Genomic DNA, 19,509 nt, shown 5'->3' with positions numbered 1-19,509 from the left:
GGGGGAGGGGGAGGGGAGGGGGAGGGGAGGGAGGGGTGGGCCAGGAAGAGCCAACCTCCTCCTCCCACCCTTCCTGCCCCCAGCTCAGTGTTATGCTGGGTGCCCAGGGAGCTACCCTGGCCAGGACCCAGACCTGAAAAGCTCTCTAGTGAAGTTCATCCAAAAGGCAGATATGCCAAAGCCTTGGAAGCACTTCAAGGAATCCGGCCTCTACCTCAGCCGTTTGATGATTTCTGAAGCGTTTCAGGCCAGAAGGTGATCTGAGGGACTCCTTAATGAGAGTGAACAGTCCTGATAAGTTTCCGGCCAGCAGTGGCTACTTTGGTTGCCAAGACATGACCACTAAGGCTGATGGACACCCCAAGGCCAGAGCCATGGCATCTTGGCATGCCCAGAGAGAAGGGAGCCCAGGCTCTGCATTCCACCCCTTTCCTTGGGCTGTTCACTAGTTCAGCTACAATGTTTTTCCTCTTATTGTCGAAAGATGCTTCAGTCACTGGCTCCCAGGAGCAGGGCAGCAGGTTATTTCAAATTGCGGTTTTGGGTGCACTAAGATGATCAGAGAGGGCTTCCCTGGTGGCGCAGTGGTTGAGAGTCCACCTGCCGATGCAGGGGACACGGGTTCGTGCCCCGGTCCGGGAAGATCCCACATGCCGCGGAGCGGCTGGGCCTGTGAGCCATGGCCGCTGAGCCTGCGCGTCCGGAACCTGTGCTCTGCAAGGGGAGAGGCCACGGCAGTGAGAGGCCCGCGTACCGCAAAAAAAAAAAAAAAAAAAAGATGATCAGAGAGCCCAGACTGAAGGATGATGGACAAACAAAAGGAAATACAGAATCACAATTTAGAAAAAAATCCTATACTAATCCAAGGGTCCTTTGTTCCAAAACACTGCAAAAATCATCCATCATGACCTTTTAAAGTTGTTTTAGAGGAGCATTGTTAAGTTGGCTAATGTCCTCTGTTTAAAACTCTGCTGGGAGATATATCTTCTTTCTTCTTCTTTAGCAGCCAACTTATTTAAAAAAAAAAAAAAAAAAAAAAAAAAAGACAACCTAATGAACGCTTCATCCAGTGTGCCTGCTTGTCTAAATCAGTACTTTTGTCTTGAATTTCCCCTCCCTCAATGAGTGGCAGTGGGGGCATTTCAAGAATCAATAGGTTACATTTCTAAGACACCAGGAGCAAAAGAGAACCAGGTGCATATTCATCAAGCTATGACAAGAGTTCATTTGCTAATAAGCTGTTCTTTCAGGGAAGGGCACCCTGTGTTTCTTGGTCCCTTGGTTTTCAAAAACATGCTGCACCATGGAGATGTTGCTAAGCAGGAAGAGGCAGTCCCATGGGTGCTTTAGACTTTTGATCCTAAGCAACAGACCAGGCGTAGAGAACTAGCTCTCTGGGGTTCTCTGTTCTGCTGCTGTGGTTATTCTGCCCCTTGCAGTCATTTCTGACTTCGTACATTCATGAATTCACACATTCAATAAACTTCACGTCCATAATTCAGGGTATTTTTTCCCCTATGTTTCATCTCATGTAATCCTCCCAATAGCTTTGTGGTTCGTGCCATTCTCAATTCCATTTCAGAGTTGAGGAACTGGAAGTTCAGAGCTGTTAAAGAAGTCATCAAAGTCACACAGCCATCATCATCAAAGTCACACAGTTGCTAGGGTCAGACCCCTGATGTCCTGCAACCCCACGCTGGCATTCAGGCCATCTTCATTACATGACAACTTGTGCCAGTTGGTATGGAAAAGAGAAAGCAGGGGAGCACGGGGATCTGAAGACCAAGGATCCCAGAGGCCCAAGAACAGGCTTAGGCAGAGCCAGACCTGCTTTGCAGGCTGCTGTTTTCACGGGTAGTTCCTACCTTGGCCAAAGGGGGTCTCATAAAGCAAGCGGGGCTTGTGCCCTGCAATGAATGGCTTGTGTCTGCTGGTCAGAGAGAACTTCTGTGGGACTGAATAACCAAGGATGCTTCGGCCATTCTCCCCACCCCCCTGAGAGTTCTCAGAGCTACACGCCCCCAGCTCACCTTTAATGAACTCAGAGGATTCTCATTTTCTTGTGATTGCAGTGCAAATACACTATTGCCTCAACAAGTGAAATCAATCCATATATATATATATATATATATATATATATATGTACATATATACTGGATCCAACTTACACAGTGTGGAGATGGACTGCAAAAAACAGTCTTAGGTCTCCACCTCCTCTGGACCCTGCAGGCTTTGCAGTGTGACTTTGCAACACCCCCCTCCTTCATGCATCTGGGCAGGCCCTGTGACTTGCTTTGGCCAACACAACGAGGCAGAAGAGAACTGATGTCACTTTTCAGAGCTTAGGCGTTAAAGGGCCTTGCACACGTCAACCCTGTCTCAGAACTTGTCCATCACCGTAAGAACAGCACGGACTAGCCTGCTGGAGGACGAAAGACCAGGTTGAAAAAGCTGGTTTGGCTCAGCCAAGGCCAGTGCAGACCAGCCGGCATCCTACACACCACCCAGACGGCCTCAGATGTGTGAGCCAGCCCCACCGGGATTACTGGAGCCTGGCACGCCTCAGCAGAGCTGTCCTGTCCACCTGTAGGCTTGTGAGAAATAATAAATGGCTATTATCTGAAACCAGAACTTTTAGGGCCTGAGGAGACAGGAGTCTCCTTCGGTCAGAACCTGCTTCACCAACCTTATCAAGGCTGAAGTCCAGAAAAAGGCTTGTTCCCCCAAGTTCTACTATTATTTACTATTACCTAAGCAGTAGGTAACAAGGTTTGAAGATGCTCCGGGGGAAATAATCGTTATGTCTGATGGAGGGTTTGAGACCAAAATGGCTCAGAACTTGGCTAAAAGAGTGGTGAAAGCTTGGAGTCAGGTGATCTGGGTTAGCCTCCTTGCCCTAGCACATGAGTCCTATTGTGGAAAAGTCACTCTGCTCCCCACAGGTACTCACTGGTATTAACTGGAGACCAGGTGAATTAAATATCAGGCAAAGTAATCCTGGCTCGCTAAGGAGGTTTATTACCGAAGGGCCAGAGCCTCATTCATACATGAACAATAGGACAGAATGAGTCTCAGGTGTGCAGAAACCTTTACAGACAGGGCCCAGAGATTCTTTCCTAGAAGGAAGACTCTCTCTCTCTGGTTTTCCCTAATGAATGCTGCCCCCTACAGCACATATGTGAAATAGACTTTAAAAAATAATTCTGTATGGACACCTGCCTGAAGATACTTGTATCTGGCTCTTCTCAGGAGAGGGCAAGAAAATGAGTCCAATGTTAAAATGGTTGAAAGTAAGCACGAGTAACTTCTCACTCAGTGGCCATGGCTATTTCCGTGCGACAGGAGTCCTCGCCTGTGGCCTCTCTGATGGCCTCAGAGCATGAGTTTGGCAAGTTCCAGACAACTTATCTGAAGTTAAGGGAGAAATCTTCCCCGAGTACGTGAATGGAGTAAAGGAAGTCACTGCAAACTGCACACAGGCCACTTTCTGCATGAAATGCAACTTTCGTTCAGTAATGAACCCTAGAGGGTAAGCAGCATGAAGAATAAAGCACATTGTTGGAATGAAGACCTTCAAACGAACCAATCCAAAGGTGGGGCTTTGGGAACTGCCACGAACTGTGGGGAAGCTTTCCAGGACCTACTAAAATCACACCAACTTTACCCTTTGCCTGGGATAATCAAATCCTATATTTGCAAGGGATCTTACAGAATATCTGTTCCAATCTACCTACTGATGCAAGAAAACTCCCCTCTAGTAACCTCAGTGACTGATGATCTAGCCTTTGTATCTGTTCCTCTGGAGTCAGGGAACTCCCTACACCCAAGACAGCCTATTCAACTGTGAGAAGACAAATGTGAAAGAGTTGTTTTTCCTTTTTTTAAATGAAGCCAAAGTTTGCATCCTTGTAATTTTTTAATTCTGCCCTCTATGGCTGGAGGGAGAAAAAAAGCTGGCCCAGGATATAGACTTTCATTTCTAAAAGGAAAGTGGTCTCTCTCCATAAAACTGTTTCCTAAAACATCTTTTGTGTCTCACCATTGCGTGGGAGAATGGATGTTCTGAGCAAAGCAGACCTCTGCAAACTTCTCTCTGGGTCTCACACCCTGATGAGCTTCTACCTAATCCAGAGAATTCGGTCCATCCCTCCTTTATTCTCATTCATAGCACCTAATCTTCTCAAGAGCAGGTATCACACGATTTAATGAGATTACTTGTGTTGTGTATAATAGCTATCTCTTGCACTAGACTGTAAGTTCTGTGAGGGCAGGGATCATTACCTGCTCTTTCACTTTTGAATTTTCAGTGACTACCATGATGCCTGAGACAGACGAGTCTCCCGATGGTGTGTGAATAGATGAAAGATTGAGTTCCAAGTACGAGAATACGCAGCCTAATGAGAAGAGAGAGACTCACGTACTCCACACTGTACAGTCTGGTTGGAATCACCTGCCTTTTAAAAATGGAGTCAAATCTAGCATAACTTTTCTTGCAGCAAAAGTCCACTAGTGCCTTCAGAGATCCTTATGCTTAGGGCTAATCCTGATTCTTGAATCCACCAGCTAGTGGCCTGCTGAAGGGAGAGAGTGGACAGCCTTGTGAAGACCGATTTCAGCTCAGGCCTGCTGTCAATTCCTCGCCACTGGAGAGCACGCTTCTCCACCTTCCCACATGAACAGGGTCACACCGACAGTGTGGGTTTTATTCAGTCCTCATACATTCTCCTAAGTTGTGGAAACAAATGTGGGAAAGCTCTGTCTGGAAGAAAACGCTGGGACAGTCTGGAGTCATTACCCTCCCCGTGTGCCCTGAGGATGCCAGCCTGCAAACCAAGGCTCTACTCGGATACGATACAAAACCTGGGCAGTAGGGGGAAGCAGAGACTCGCCGTCCTGGAGTGTTCCAAGCCAAAGGACTTTTTTTCTTTTTTCTTTCTATCTTTGCTTTACCCAAGGTGAGTTATTACAGGTCGCTGATTCCCTACTCCTTTCCACGTTTCATAAAAATGCTCTGATTCTCCCATCTTGAAACAGGCAGAGGGAGCATCAGGTGCGGAGAGGTCTTCACCTTTGCTCTTACGAAGGAAGCAGCCTAGGCCGCTGATGGAAATCAGCAGCTAATAACTGTCGAATCTCCACGAAGTTTGGGGAACCTCGCCAATCACATGAATCAACACAACTGTCACTAAGAAATCACGGCAGGAGCTCCCAGGACACTGAGAATGTAAATTGTACCCACAGTGCCTTGGCATAAACCACTGTGCAGCAGCATGACCATTTATCTCCATGGTGTGACACCTACCAAAGGCCCATGTGGCAGTCTCGCCACAATGAAGATGGATTATGACCATTATCTTGGACACAGATATTCTCAATGTGACCCCTCATCCGACACCCTCGACAGAAGATGGTTCCCCGACACATGGGATATATGTTGGTTATCTTAATGAAATGCACAGACTCAGAAGCTCGCAGAAGGCAAGCTGCAGCTGAGAAACAGGCGTTTTATCTGTTAGGTTCATTTATGCCCGAGGATGCCATGTCCTTAGCACAGAGGCAGCCACACATGTGGTCACAAGAAACTCCTCATCGAGTTGCTGAGCTACACGGAGCTCTCAAGTTTTATTGTTCAGGAACTCTCCCTGTTCTGACCTTGTACTTTTCATTGTGAATAGGGGCCACATGAGCTCATAGAAAAGTTAATCTCATTTATCCCCACACATATTGTATTTATCTTCTCATGCTAATACACACTTGTCAAATACCTAACTTGGAGAAGGAAATTTTTTTTTTTTTTCCCCCCAAAAAAGAACATCTAAACGAACAACTAAACTAAGACCTGACTGCAGATGACACCTGGATAAAAATTACTAGGGGAGCCCCCAGAAACATAAATACTTTCCCCTACCAATGATCCTTGAAATTAAACTGAATTCGTGTACGTGTGACACTTTGCACATAGAAGATGGAAGCAAAAGAAACGCTGAGACTTATCACCTGAAAATCAGATGAACATCAACTGGTCATTTTCGGCTCCTGACACAAGACTAATCAAACAGATATTTCACCTTCCTAAATGATTCCTTTTCTTTCTTTTTCTGGACTCTTTCGTCCTGCTACAAAAAGCCAGGTTTAGCGTATTTTCGAGAAAGGATATACAGCAGAACCACGAGGTCGCGCATGGCTTTGAAACACATCCCTATTTAGAGAAAAGCAAACACGGTCATATCCCTCTTACTCCTCTCCCTGAAAAAGGGCGGCTTTAGCATTAAACGTTGTTCGTTTCACACATTAGAGGGAGTGATGCGTCTCCTCCTCTGAAGGCTCTTCTGAATTACACAGTAGATCAAAAAAAATGGCTCCCAAAGGTGGCCAGAGAGAGTTCTTTCACCTTCACGTCTGACTTTAATGCTAGAGGTTGAGGACAAAGGCTACGCTGGAGCATGGGAAGGAAGGATCATCACACAGGCTCCTGTCTAGGTAGCTCTGCTGGGGCTCACCCTTCCTCGGAACAGGAGATCTTTGCTCTTACACGCATGAAATAACACCAAGCTCTCCAAGTGCAGGTGGAGAAAGAGCCAGAAGATGATTCTTCAAACAGGGAAAGGGCAAGCTGACTTCCCCCCTCAGACCACCTCCTTGCAATGTATTCCCTCTGCTACCCTATCTGGATCCCACAGGGACAACTCTTTTTTATATTTCCAACCTAAGTGTGGGATCCAAATCCATTTCCTTATTTTCTATTAGCGCAACTGAAACAAGGTAGCACTGAGTCATTTTTTTAAATTAAGAACGTCACTAGAGATTAATGAGGCAACAGCAAGAAACTAAAGATACAAAGACCTATGCAAGTAGCTAAGTCTACCCAGTATAAGTTGCTGACTCTGAGAATAAGTGTAAATCTGTGTACAACAAAATTCATGTAACATGCCAGTGTAAACGGTTTCCCACGCGTTGAGCTCCTGCTATATGCCAGGCATTAGTTTGGGCGTCTTAACACGTTTACCCCCATTCCCCATAACAACACACTACAAAGTAGTTGCTGAGAGTTGAAGGGCAATTAGAAGGGAGGATGCCCTTTCAAAGGGGAGCAAGAAGTACTCCTAGGAGAGGGGTTCTCAAACTTCAGTGTTGTAAGAACGATAAGGGTGTATAATGTAGACTTTCAGACTCCAACTCAGAAATCTGAATTAGGAGGACGTTTGTAAAGCTTTGGGATTTCTGTTTTTAGCAACTACCTCAAAGGATGCTGGTGTAGGTGGCCCATGCATCATACCTTGAGAAACGACAGCCTAGAGTCTTGAATTCACCGTGCCGCCAGACCACGGGAGCTGTGTGCTTCAGAGCTAACAGAGAGCTACCATGTGGGACCTGTTCTCTCTTTCCATCACACAGGGGCAATTTACAGATGCTATGTCACAGTGGAAAAATGTTACTGCGGAGGCACTATTTTGGAGAGAGATGCCATGTGTTTTAGGATTTTCATCTCTTCAGTCAGACGTCAGTAATTTGTTTAGAACAAGAGGGAACCAGGGTGTAAAATGCAAACGAGAAAAATGAAACCTGCCTTTACTGCAGGAGCCACAACCCCCAGCCCCCGACCTGTAAAAGGGCACCACTAACAGACAGCAAACAACCGACTACACAAGATTTAGAAAGGTCAGAAGTAGCAACTGGTTCAAGCTGTGCAAATGACACTCACGTTGTCAATCAACGGTCAGCTACTAGGAAACAAGTCATACCCTTCAACCAACAGAGGTGACAACGCCAGAATATCTGAATTGAGCTCTACAAAAAATGAGAAAAAACACTTCACATCTGACTTTCTCCCATCACTAGGGCTAGAGCGGCCTGTTGCTGCTTCATAGATAACTGAATCTCTGAGAGGTGAGGTGACTTGCTGTTGGAAAAGGATTAACAAAACCTTTTCCCCTTCTGCATGAGAATTTGACCTTGGGTTAACCTTCTACCTCTGGAAACTTGATAAAGGTAGAATGTCAGCTATGTTATCAAGCCAACACTGCTCATGATAAAATTGACCCTGGATAGTTATACCACATCTGGACGGACAAGAGCTATAAATGAGGGTCTGCTGACGGCCACCATCATTTTGGGTTCCTTTGAGTGCCGTGACTCGTACCGATCGGGCCCAAGCCGATCGGTGGGAACCACAGAAGTTTTGCGTGTGGAGCTCGTACAAGAGATGCTGGCTCTTGTGGGTCACGTGGCTTTGAAGCTAGAGAGACTCCTACACCTGCCCCCTGCGGGTCTTGTTCCCTCACACCTGAGCTGTCACCTGAGGTGGGAGAGGGGAGTGATAGCCCCTGGATGCTGCGTGGACTGCTGTCTATACTGCTGTGAGGACCACTCCTATGGAACAGAAACGTCCGCACTGCCCTGCCCACAACCTGTGATTCCCCTCTGTCCCCCGAGGAGCGGAATGGTGCCAGGTGTGGACTGTGATGGTCCGAGCGTGATTCTGAACACATGCCGCAGTGAGCAGGGCACTTGCCCAAAGCCACACTCCTGGGAGGTGGCAGGGCCAGAACTCAAACTCAGTTGGCTGTCTTCAAGGTAAACATTTTCTCTTTAATTGCAGGGCCCAAACCTTTTCTCCTGGGATAACTGTATTCTGGCCCAAGAGACTGATGCAACTGGTGTAAACACTTGCCAGACATTCTTTTCGCCTCCAGTGCCACATGAGGTCCCTAGGTTTGGAAGCATCTATTTCATCCTGGCTGCCCACCTCAACAGCGGGGTCAGCTGAGTCATTTCTAGATGATTCTCCCAGTGTAGGCAGCTCTTTGCAGGAAACTGCCCTCAGCAGGAACTATGTTCACAAAGCAAGTCTCCATCACTAATATCATTCAGACATACAAGGATTCTCCACCAGGGGGCGCCTGGAGCCTTATCCTTCCTTGGGCACCTTAGTGGGTCCAGGGAAGACCTTGTGAAGATTTGAGCCTCCACCCCATCCAAGTGGAATCTATCCAGACAGAGGAGCAGGTTTCCCACTCATTGTGTCACAGAGATGGTCAGGGGCCCTGGCTGTCAAGGCTCAACAGTGTGACTCCCTCTAGACTGCAACTTTGGCAAAGTTCCCAAAAGGCTCAGGGAAGCCCATGGAATCCCGCCACATTTTAGTATGAACCTCTGCAAATCATTTTGAGGCCCCCAACTGCAGAACGTTGCAAGCTTGATACCTCACAGGATGCATTCGTCTTTTCATCCAGATGTAGTTGGGAACGGATGTCTGTATGTTTCACCTCCTTCCTAGGCTGTCCCTGGACTGGCATGGAGGAACAGCAAAATGATCATCTTCACCTGAGGAATGTTCTTTTTCTGAAAACTGGAGCAATGTAGACACTATGTGATCCTATTAGTCTTACTGAGCACTCTGCTGGGCATGGTGGACAGCCTCCTGGGTGAACATTCACTTATTTCCTCTTCCTAAAGGAATGTAGTGGGGTATTTGAATAAAACATGTGCAGCCTTCAGTAGATGAGTTATTTATTTACAACGAAAATTATAACATGGGAATATTACCTATAACAGGGTTTTGCCACTCGTTTCTGGGAACGCTCTGCATACGTCTCTAGACTTCAACTTCCAGGCAAAGAATTGTCAAGGAATCTCTGCATGAAACTGCTCATGTAACCTGGAAATGTTTGCATTGGTGGTGCAGATCCAAATTCAAACCTGCAATTTCTTTACACTCAAGTATTACTTTTTTCCCAATTAGACTTTAAAAATCTTAGTTTGCCTGAACACCAGGCTCAGGCCTGCCATGTTGAATGTTGCTTTATGCAATGGTGACTCATCACCAATGCCAGCTAAGACTCTCCTTTCACAGTTGTATAAATGACCACGTTCCCATCTATTTTTGTAAGTGCTTTGGCATTCAGACTGCATATACACTTTATTGAATTTCCCCATATTATGGCTTTTCCATTGGAGATTAAGAGGCTAATTCAGAGCCATGTGATACAGGAAGATGTGTGAGGAAGGCAACATGGATACAATTCTATAAGGTCCGCTGGGCCCAGACAAGGAATCCATATGTTTCCATTTCCCTAATAGGCAGAGAAAATAAAAAAGGAGGCCTAGAGACGTGCACCTGCATAAGCAGCCCAGCAGAAGTAACTTATAAACACATGAGAAGCAACTCTCAACAATTCCATCTGCATTTTATTGAAAGAAATCTTTGGAAAGGAGAGAGAGAAGGTATGATTTACAAGAACTGTGGTATAAATCCTGCCACAGGGCCAATTGCTAAAAGCATTGGAGCCTGGAAAGGAGGGAGAAATCCATTCATTCATTGCCCCCAGAAAATAGGCATCCAGACCAGCCGCATACCTCATGCGTCCCCAGGGATTTACACCTCTGACTGACTGATTGCATGAATCACCTTGGATTGATTGCTTCTATATTGAATGCTCCTTTGTAGCGTATATGCTTTCTCACTGCAGAGCTCGGCTCAATTCCATTCTGCAGAGCCTCTTTGGGACACTTTGCATGAGAGATATGGGAGAAGGGAGTATTTTGTTTGTTGGTTTCTCTGGTACATTTCAAGACTGATTTACTCTTAAGCTGGGTGCAGAGGGAAATTCCATCATTCCCACCTCAAGTCAATCCCAAATCAAGTGTCCTCCTCCCCATTCCTACAAAGGACCCTTCATTTTTCTCTTTTCCATATTGTTATTACCATTCAAAAAAATCTCTCCTGGGCACATATGTATCTGTTTTTCTTTCCTCTCCTCTCCCTTCTTTTTTTATTTCCATGGGAAAATAATTTTGTTCATTGGATCTATCATTCAGCAGTGGCTAGTTTTTTTGTGTGTGTGTGTGGTACGCGGGCCTCTCACTCTTGTGGCCTCTCCCGTTGCGGAGCACAGGCTCCGGACGCGCAGGCTCAGCGGCCATGGCTGACGGGCCCAGCCGCTCCGCAGCATGTGGAATCCTCCCGGACCGGGGCACGAACCCGCGTCCCCCCTGCATCGGCAGGCGGACTCTCAACCACTGCGCCACCAGGGAAGCCCTCAACTATACTTTGATTTCAAAAAAAAGGAAATATTGGGCTTCCCTGGTGGCGCAGTGGTTGAGAGTCCACCTGCCGACGCAGGGGTCTTGAAAGATTAAAAAAACCCTTTTTGTTCTTATTTTATAAATGCCATATTTAATAAATTATAGTAGTCTTCTGTCCCAATTTTCTCATGAAAAGAAAAAATTGAATAATCCTCCAACATTATCTCAGATATTGAAAAAAAAAAAAAAAAAAAGGAAATATTAAAATAACTTTACAAAAACAAACAAAAATGTGATAGTATATGCATGAAAATAATAGAGAAGAATATAAACTAAGTGGCTAACAGTGGCTTTGTCTGAGAGGTGGGATTATATAGGGTTCTTTTTCTTTTAACAAATTTGTGTTGTTCGAATACTTTAATATCATTATTTTTGTACTGAAAATATAGTAAAGATATGCTTTCTACAAAATGAAGAAAACCTTATTATCCAGAAAAGAACATCCTCCATATGCACAGAATTCAGTCTAGCAATACTAAACATTCCAAATTTGTATGATGGACTAAATACTTTAGACCTGTATTAGATTTCTGGCAGTGTTAACCTGTTCAGAGGATGTAAAGTGAGGGAATGGAAGGAAGAGAAAACAGATCATGTCACAAATGTTGAAAAAGAACAGCTATTTCCTCTCCCCTGAAAATCTGTGATTCTGGCCTGGAGCCCTAGAGCCACTCGGGGCCAACAGAGGAAGTGAAGGGCTGCCGCGCGTCCTGGCCATTCCTTAACAGATGTTTCGCAGCCGATCCTGCTGACACATCCTGCAGGCCAGGCGGGGGCCCTGCATGGTTGTTGCCTGCAGGAGTGCGAATCCAAACGCAGACCTAAACCATGGCAGTGATAATGATGCAACAAACAACGAGCAGGTTTTCCTAAAGGCTAAGGCTCTGCAGACTTTCCTCCAAACCTACAAAATCTGAAATCTGAATTTTTAGGAAAACTAACAGGTCGTGTTGCTGTACAGAACATTTCTTTCTGGGTTGTGTGTATCAACTATGTACTTGGTCACTTTACGAACAACGTAATGAATTGTGAGTCCTGAGGTTTTTTTCTGGCTCTGAAATACTCTACCTGTTAGTTTTCTTCTGGTTTACATCTCAGTTGATTGCCCAGTATAATCAGAACTAAATTCAGTGATGATGACAAAAGGGGACTTGTTTCTTTGGGGATGGTTTTAAGAGGAATGCTTTAGTGTTTCCCCACAAAGTACAAAGTGCCCTGGGGCTTTTGAAAAGTTGCCTGTTACAATCTCCTTTTATTCCTCTCTATACTTTTTAAAAATTGGGACTAGGTGTTGAAATATTTTTGTCATTTATTGACAGAATGAATGATGAATTTCTCACTGAACTTACTGATGTGATTAGATCAATTCCTAGGACTGGGATTCTCGGGTCAATGGATCACATAGAAAAGCCTATGAATTGGTTCACCTGAGAATGAAATGCCAGAGCACAGTGCAGTCCGGGTCTGACTGACTCACAAGAGAGCTTCAGGGGAGGACAGGTAATGAGATTCTATCACGGACTTGACCTCATGGGAAAGCAGTCCACACCTCAACTATAGCACCAACCACACTGAACTGCAATTCACCTGCTCAAAGAGTTTCTCTCTCCAAGATTTCTCCAGGTAAAGGATGATATCTTATGCACCCAAGTACCTGTTGTGTCTTTTACGTGGCCAGGTGGCTGAGTTATTTCTGTTCCGTCCCCACAAACTATATTTTGCATGCAAGCCGCCTACCTCAGTCTGCAACCAAGATCAGATTCAAGGGAGAACACAGAGAACATGAAGAAAGGAGGAGGAAATAACGAGTCTCTGAAGGTAAAATCACATGGCCCCGTTACTTCAGGATGGTGGAAAAGTATTAGTAAAAAATACCGAGGCCTGGGAATTCCCTGGCGGTCCCGTGGTTAGGACCCAGTGCTTTCACTGCCAGGGCCCAGGTTTGATCCCTGGTTGGGCAACTAAGATCCCCCAAGCCACGTGGCTCTGCCAAAATAAATAAATAAATAAATAAAATCTAGGTCTGCCCCAACCTTGCTTTACCTCAGCTCCCCAGGATAGGAGAGAGATAATAAACGCACCTCCCCACGCACCTGAACCTCCATCAGTAATTTTTATCACTGTAAATCCTTGCAGGATTTTGAGTGCATCATAGCTCACACAACATTCTCACGCACATCCCCTCACTTGACACTCCTCACAGACATCCCAGGGGACAGGACAGAACCAGAGTTCAAAGCTGGGAGTCGGACCTGGATAGGAATTCTAGCACTCAATTAACAGCGAGGGCAAGTTACTAAATCTCATTTATCCTCATCTTCTTTACCTGTAAAACTGGGGTAATATTTACCTCATGGAATGCTTCTGAGGATCAAGTATAACATAGTGAAAATCAAAGTCCCTAGCAGATGTTACATGCTCAACAAGTGAGTATGATTTCCTTTCCTTCTGACACCGGAGTTTTTCCCTGGGACAATGCCTCTATTAGCATTCACAGCCACCGTCCTTCAGGAGGCCTCCCGGCTGTCTGCTTAAGGCACAAGGGGCGACTCCTGCCCAGGACAGAGGCAGATTGGTGGCTGCCCCAGTGCCAGTGGGGAGCCCCTGGCTGGGCTGCCTGGGTGGCCCTGTGTCTGTGTGGGCTCTGGGACACAGGTTCAGCCACCAACCCTGCACCCTCCCACATATGTTCCCTCCACAGGGAACCTTTTATTTTCTCAATTTTTTGGACATTGGCCTCATACCCGTCCTTCAGACTGTTTTATGTCTATTCTCCCCAAAGGACTATGGGACAAGGGCAGGCTTCCCAAACACCTTCTCTTCTCTCCCTTCTCCCTCAACCTGCACATCTCTAACCAGCTCTCAGTGGCAGGGTTTCAAGCGTTTCTCTTCCACTTCCAGGAAAAGCACAGTATTAACTGTGGTTCTGGAACCAAAGTGCCTCAGTTCAGTTCCAACTCCATTTCTCACCGTTTCTGGTGTGACCTCGGCAACTACTTAACCTCTCTTAACCTTAGTTTCATCCTTTGTAAATGGGGATAGCAAGACACTTTGGGGGAATTCAATGAGGCACACAGTAGGTACTCAACAAAACTGAGCTCTTTTCTATAATTATGTATATATACATAAACGTATGTGGAAGGATATGCATAGAATGGTTCGCAGCGGTACGCTTCAGGGAGCATATATAGAGGAGAATTTTTATTTGACAGAAACTTACACCATTTTACAAGCATTCCTTAGTCTTGTAATTTAAACACACTTTTAACAAGGATACACGGGTATGGTAAAGAAAAGGAAAGGAGGAGGGGGGAAGGGAGGTGGAAAAAGAACAGAAGAGGAAAAATGGCCTGCTCGAGGCGGAAGCCAAAGGCTGGATCAGAGTCGTGACTGGTTGAGACATCCTGGTTATAGCTTTAGCGCCAGGTGCAGAGCTCCCCATGCCTTGTCAGAGAAAACTTCTGCCATATATATGTCAGCCTTACGCAGATTTCCTTCACATTTCCTCCAGTGTTCCAGGTGGGAGTGGGTGTCGGGGGAAGCCCAGCTCCATTGGATTAAGTTATCCTTGGATGGAGGGGTGCGGGCAGGGAGGTTCTGATCTCCCCTCACGGTGGGAGAGCTGCCCAGTGCCCTGGAGCACTTTGCGGGGGGCGGGCGGGGGTGTCTCCTGGGTCCCGGGGGAGGAGGGGGCACATCCAGGACAAGCCCTAGTAAGCTTCCACACTACCAGGCAGGAAATGCTTCCAAGGGACCTGGGCGTGCCCCCCTAAGAAGTCTAGACCACTTTGCGTGGGAGGAATAAGGGAGGGCTCTGTCTCTTATTGGAGAATCTTCTGAGCGGTTTCAATTTCCCTATTTCTCCAATGTGTCATGAGATACAGACTGCAGCAAGCAAAGGTTTGTTTTACTACCTTCTGTGCGAGAGTCCCCACAGGGCTACTTACATTTCCCCCGCAACCTAAAAGCTCAGTACTACGCATAGTAAAAAATCATACCCTTTTTTGGTAAGAGCTACATTATCAGAACACCAAGAGGAATGCTGCCTGCTCTTTATGTGTAGCCAAGATATTCATTTAGCCAACCCACATTTCGGACTTTTTCAAAGGGTGAAAACCCTCCTTGTTCCTAACTTCCCTCACATCACTTCTGATGGGTAAAAACCTTACCGGCTCACAAAACGCATGCCCCAAGCAGCCTGCGTTTCTAGAAAACCACCTCCTGTATAGAGAATGTTCTATGAATGTTTTCGAATTGCAAACGCTACATTGCTTCTATGTGTCTTCTGGGCTCCACCCAGACAAACACAGCTATTCCTGCTGGCAACTATGAATATGTAATATTTTCCCCACCTTATTAATACCTCTTCTAACAAAGTTCCTGCCAGCCAAGCATGTCCTTGTGACCCGTTCCCATCACTGTTTGCCACCCCACACTCACCCAATAGAACTGGATCTGCTATAAAGGAAGATGCCAGAAAGGACCCCCAAGAAGGTGGCTTACCTTTCTCATGGCTGCTTGCTGGTGGGGGTGGGAGTGGGGAGGTGACCGGTTTGGACTTGTCATAGTTGTTAAAGCTCTGGCTCCGTCGGTTGTTAGCAGTGGCTGACCCTCCGCGTGTTTTGGCCTCGCTGCCTGCAGCGGATACCCTCGCGGTAGGACCTGGAAGTCTAAAATGCAAAAGCAACAGGCTTCAGTCTCAGGAGAACAGCAGTACCTCAGAAGGTACTGCAGCCATGCAGGAGGTAAAAGAAACCATTCAAGGCATCAGGTCGGTGGCGGTTTGCCAGCCCAAGGACTTACTGGAACCACCACAAACATCTAGGTTAGTAATGACCCCAGTAAAGTCCAAAAGCCAAGTGTGGGTAGTTTTCCTTTGAACACAGAGAGAAATATATGAATATGCCTGCTGATTAGAAATACAAAGCTCGGGAGTTCCCTGGTGTAATAGTGGCTAGGATCCTGGGCTTTCACTGCTGTGGCCCAGGTTCAATCCCTGGTCAGAGAACTGAGATCCCACAAGCCACACAGCGTGGCCAAAAAAATACAAAGCTCATCTTACTTTTTCTCTTGGATGAGTAATTTTACTTCTCAATAGGGCCAAACCATGTCATCTCTAATTCTATCTAGGGTAGAACATAAAGGCCTGTTAAGACTCTAAACTGTTAAACTTGTGTGTGCATCTCTTTTGACAGATACTGAAAATGGTTTTTGCCATAATCTAGGGACGTAAGTATCAAGAAAAAGATATAATTTATGATGGTCAGAAAGGAAACTGAACCCAACTCAGAACCCAACTCATCTGCAATGAAAAAATTATGGACTGGATGGAAACATTTGTTCAGACATACATTTTCCTTCAACATCTGACAACCTGTCTCCATAGACATTACTCTGAGTCTGAAGCTCAGCTTCTCTGCACAGTCGATGGATAAAATCATACATTCTTTCTGTAAAATGAGCAGGAATCTGTTAGCCTAAACACACACACACACACACACACACACACACACACACACACTTTCCCTTTAAATAAAACACTTCATTTTTGGGTGGTTCGGGAAATAAAAGTCAGCAGACTAATCTTTGGTAATGTGTCTAAAGATATTATGGCCCATTCCCCAAAGAGTTAAGGCTATGACTCCGCAAATCAGAATTTTGGTTCAGGGACTACTAAGCAGACTCTTTCCAATCATTAAAGTTGAAAGATGAATAAATGATGAAATATTTAGTTATATCTTTCAGCTAAAACCCACTTAGCAGTGTTGAAAAGCCACTGGAACCTCAGCTGACCAGCATTAGATCTAGCGATAAGTCTGAATTTTCAACTCATAAAGCTTTCAGCCTTCTCTTTCCACACAAATCTCTAAGCACCAAAGAAGTCCGCAGTCTGGAAGCATTTTAGAAACTTCTTCTCGTTGCCTGAGCAAGAAAAAATGGCTGCAGAGTACACAGAGAGCACGAGCTGGTGGACTGTAAGATTTATACAGTTAAGAAGCAGCTGGCCCAGTTCCTTAACTGGGAGCTAGGAGAGAAGGAAGACGGTGAGTTCTTCCCCCCAAAAGTGGCAGAGGGAAGGCCTCACTTCCCACTGCATTAGGAGGATTTGCCCCTCTGTTAATTTACCCCATCTTGTTTAGTGAAGATATTCACCCCATGAAGACAGGCACAGAGTGGGGTGCAAAACCAGCAGTACCAGTGCCTGTCTTTGAGGACCAGAGGCGGCCAGATCAACTGATCAAGGAGGTCCAGCAATGGGATCTTGGTACCTCTCGGTTCTGCTTCCAACGCAAACAGCACCCTGCAAGCCCTCCAAGACGGACAGTGTTACCCGAGGACTCCCAGCCAGTGGCAGAGCTGCTGCAGGTGCAGGCGTGGGGCTCCTCAGGGCTGGACTCTGCAGGAGTCTGCATGCCCACAGATAGGCCTGCACAAGGATTACGGACACGTTCCAAGATGATGTCACAGCAACAGCTGTAAGTGGTGCAGGGTAACACAGGTGACAGTATTCTACTCCCGTGGCAAAGAACAGGGAAGCAAAAAGCACCGAGGAGGGAAAAGATGCTTGAGAGGCCCCACTGCCCTCACCTGGGACTGGACCACAGATTTTTCAGAGCAGCACAGGGCCTTTATAGAGGCAAGCAATCAAAGTATTGGATGGGATGGCCACAACCTTGAATGAGGGAGGCAATCTGGTCCTCTGTGAGGCAGTGCGGTACAATGGGTAAAATAGGAGCTTTTTCCGTACAAATATGGACATGACATTGGGCCAGTCTTATGATCTGAGATTCACGTTCCGTATCTGTCACTTTGGAATAATAGTAAAGTACCCAATGGGACAGCTGTGAACTTGGAATGAGACTTAAGGTCCAGCCTGTCGTAAGTACTCAATGCATGCTGGTTCCCCTTATCATCCTCTCTGCTGAGCACAGATTCATAAAGGAATTGGACATTGTCATAAAGAAAACATGCTATGGTAGAAGAAAGAACCAGACAAATAAGGAAGGAATCAGGCAGATCTAGGTTAAAGCAGCAACAGAGAGCTGGACAAAAATCAACACACAAGAGTTGGAGATCAACATTTCCAAAGAGGCAAGACAGGTTTTGGCAGACAGGATTCATCATCTCCCGAAGGAACATTCGAGGAGAGAAACTACTGCTTCGTCCAAGCATCTGTGACGAAGACCTTACACTTGGGGTACCTCTGAGCCATCTGTGGGGCTCAGGCTGAAACATCCCCAGTCTTGGATTAACTGAGACGGCTCTGGTTTCCCAGGGGTGGCCACCACCAGATCCTCCTCCCTGAGCCAGAGCCTTAGAGGTGCTACTCTGATGGGAGTGACCCATCCTTCAAATGGCTACAGGTTGTACCAGGTTTTCTGAGACATGGAAGAGGTCTTGAAGGCCTTGAGGGCAGCTGACATGACAATAAGGGATGGTTGGCACATGCCGAGCCATCAAAAGCCACCATAAAGCTCAAGCCAACTCATGTCACCCTCTACCTCATCACCATTACACCCTAGTGAGGACAGCTCCCTTAACTTGACCGAATGGGAAAACTGGATGGAGACCAAGTAACATCTTCCAAGTGTCAGAAGGAATCTATGTGAACACTGTGCTTTAAAACTTGGGTTCTGTTGTGGATGGGGTGGGGCAGTTGCTTGCTCCAAAGCAAGCCTCCTCCATCCCTCTGAAATTTTCAGCAGTCTGCCTCACAAACAAAGGCCATGAATGAATGTGTGATGGATGGGAAGTAAGGTAAAAAAGCTTCGTTTGGATCCACCCAGGAGGGAACCAAAACATCCCTTGGGATGATGAGTCAATCCACAAACTGAATGAATTCAGACTGAATTGTGAATATAGGATTTCAAAGCCAAAGGTGACCACGAGATCCTAAGATACCTGAGCAATCCAGGTGAGGGCACTGGACTTCACAAACTGAAGCAGGGATGTGCTATGTCTGTGTTTCTGAGTCCTTCCTTACCCCGATTCATATGTTGAGATTGTAATGCCCAATGTGATGGTATTAGGAGGTGGGGCCTTTGGGAGGTGATTAGGTCATTAGATAGAGCCCTCATGAGTGTTGCTTGTAAGTCACCCAGCCTGTGGTGTTTTATCATGGTGGCCCAGAAAGATTATCACAGGGTTCTAGTTCAATCTTATCTAGATCTAAGGGGCTGATTGACCCTAGCTGACATCTCAATTACATACGCATTGATAAAAGAATATGAAAGGTCAGAAGTAATTCAAAGAAGAGAAATAATGACATCGGAAGTTGTTGGAATGGTCAGGGAAGGTTCCAAATAAAAGCAACCCCAGAGCAAGATGTGGCATGCGGAATGAGAATAGTGAGTAGAGGGCAAGAAGGGAGGGGGCAGAGGTGTCATGCAGAGGGAAGCTTGTAAAAAAAAAAAAAAAAAAAAA

The 19,509-nt window shown here is 46.0% G+C and overlaps 1 protein-coding gene across 2 annotated transcripts in view; it reads right to left on the bottom strand.

Moving 5' to 3' along the window:
• The window catches only part of NAV2 (neuron navigator 2), a 412,453-nt gene that overhangs the window by 204,402 nt on the left and 188,542 nt on the right, over positions 1-19,509 (bottom strand). For both annotated transcript variants that reach the window (XM_007457623.1, XM_007457622.1), the window contains exon 6: positions 15,589-15,755. In XM_007457623.1, coding sequence (XP_007457685.1) covers positions 15,589-15,755 — 167 coding nt within the window. The remainder of the gene's footprint in view (positions 1-15,588; positions 15,756-19,509) is intronic.

This window comes from Lipotes vexillifer, unplaced genomic scaffold, assembly GCF_000442215.2.
Source record: "Lipotes vexillifer unplaced genomic scaffold, Lipotes_vexillifer_v1.1 scaffold505, whole genome shotgun sequence".
Taxonomy (NCBI): Eukaryota; Metazoa; Chordata; class Mammalia; order Artiodactyla; family Lipotidae; genus Lipotes; species Lipotes vexillifer.
The sequence above is the reverse complement of the archived record's forward strand: the minus strand, read 5'-3'. Positions and strand labels throughout refer to the sequence as shown.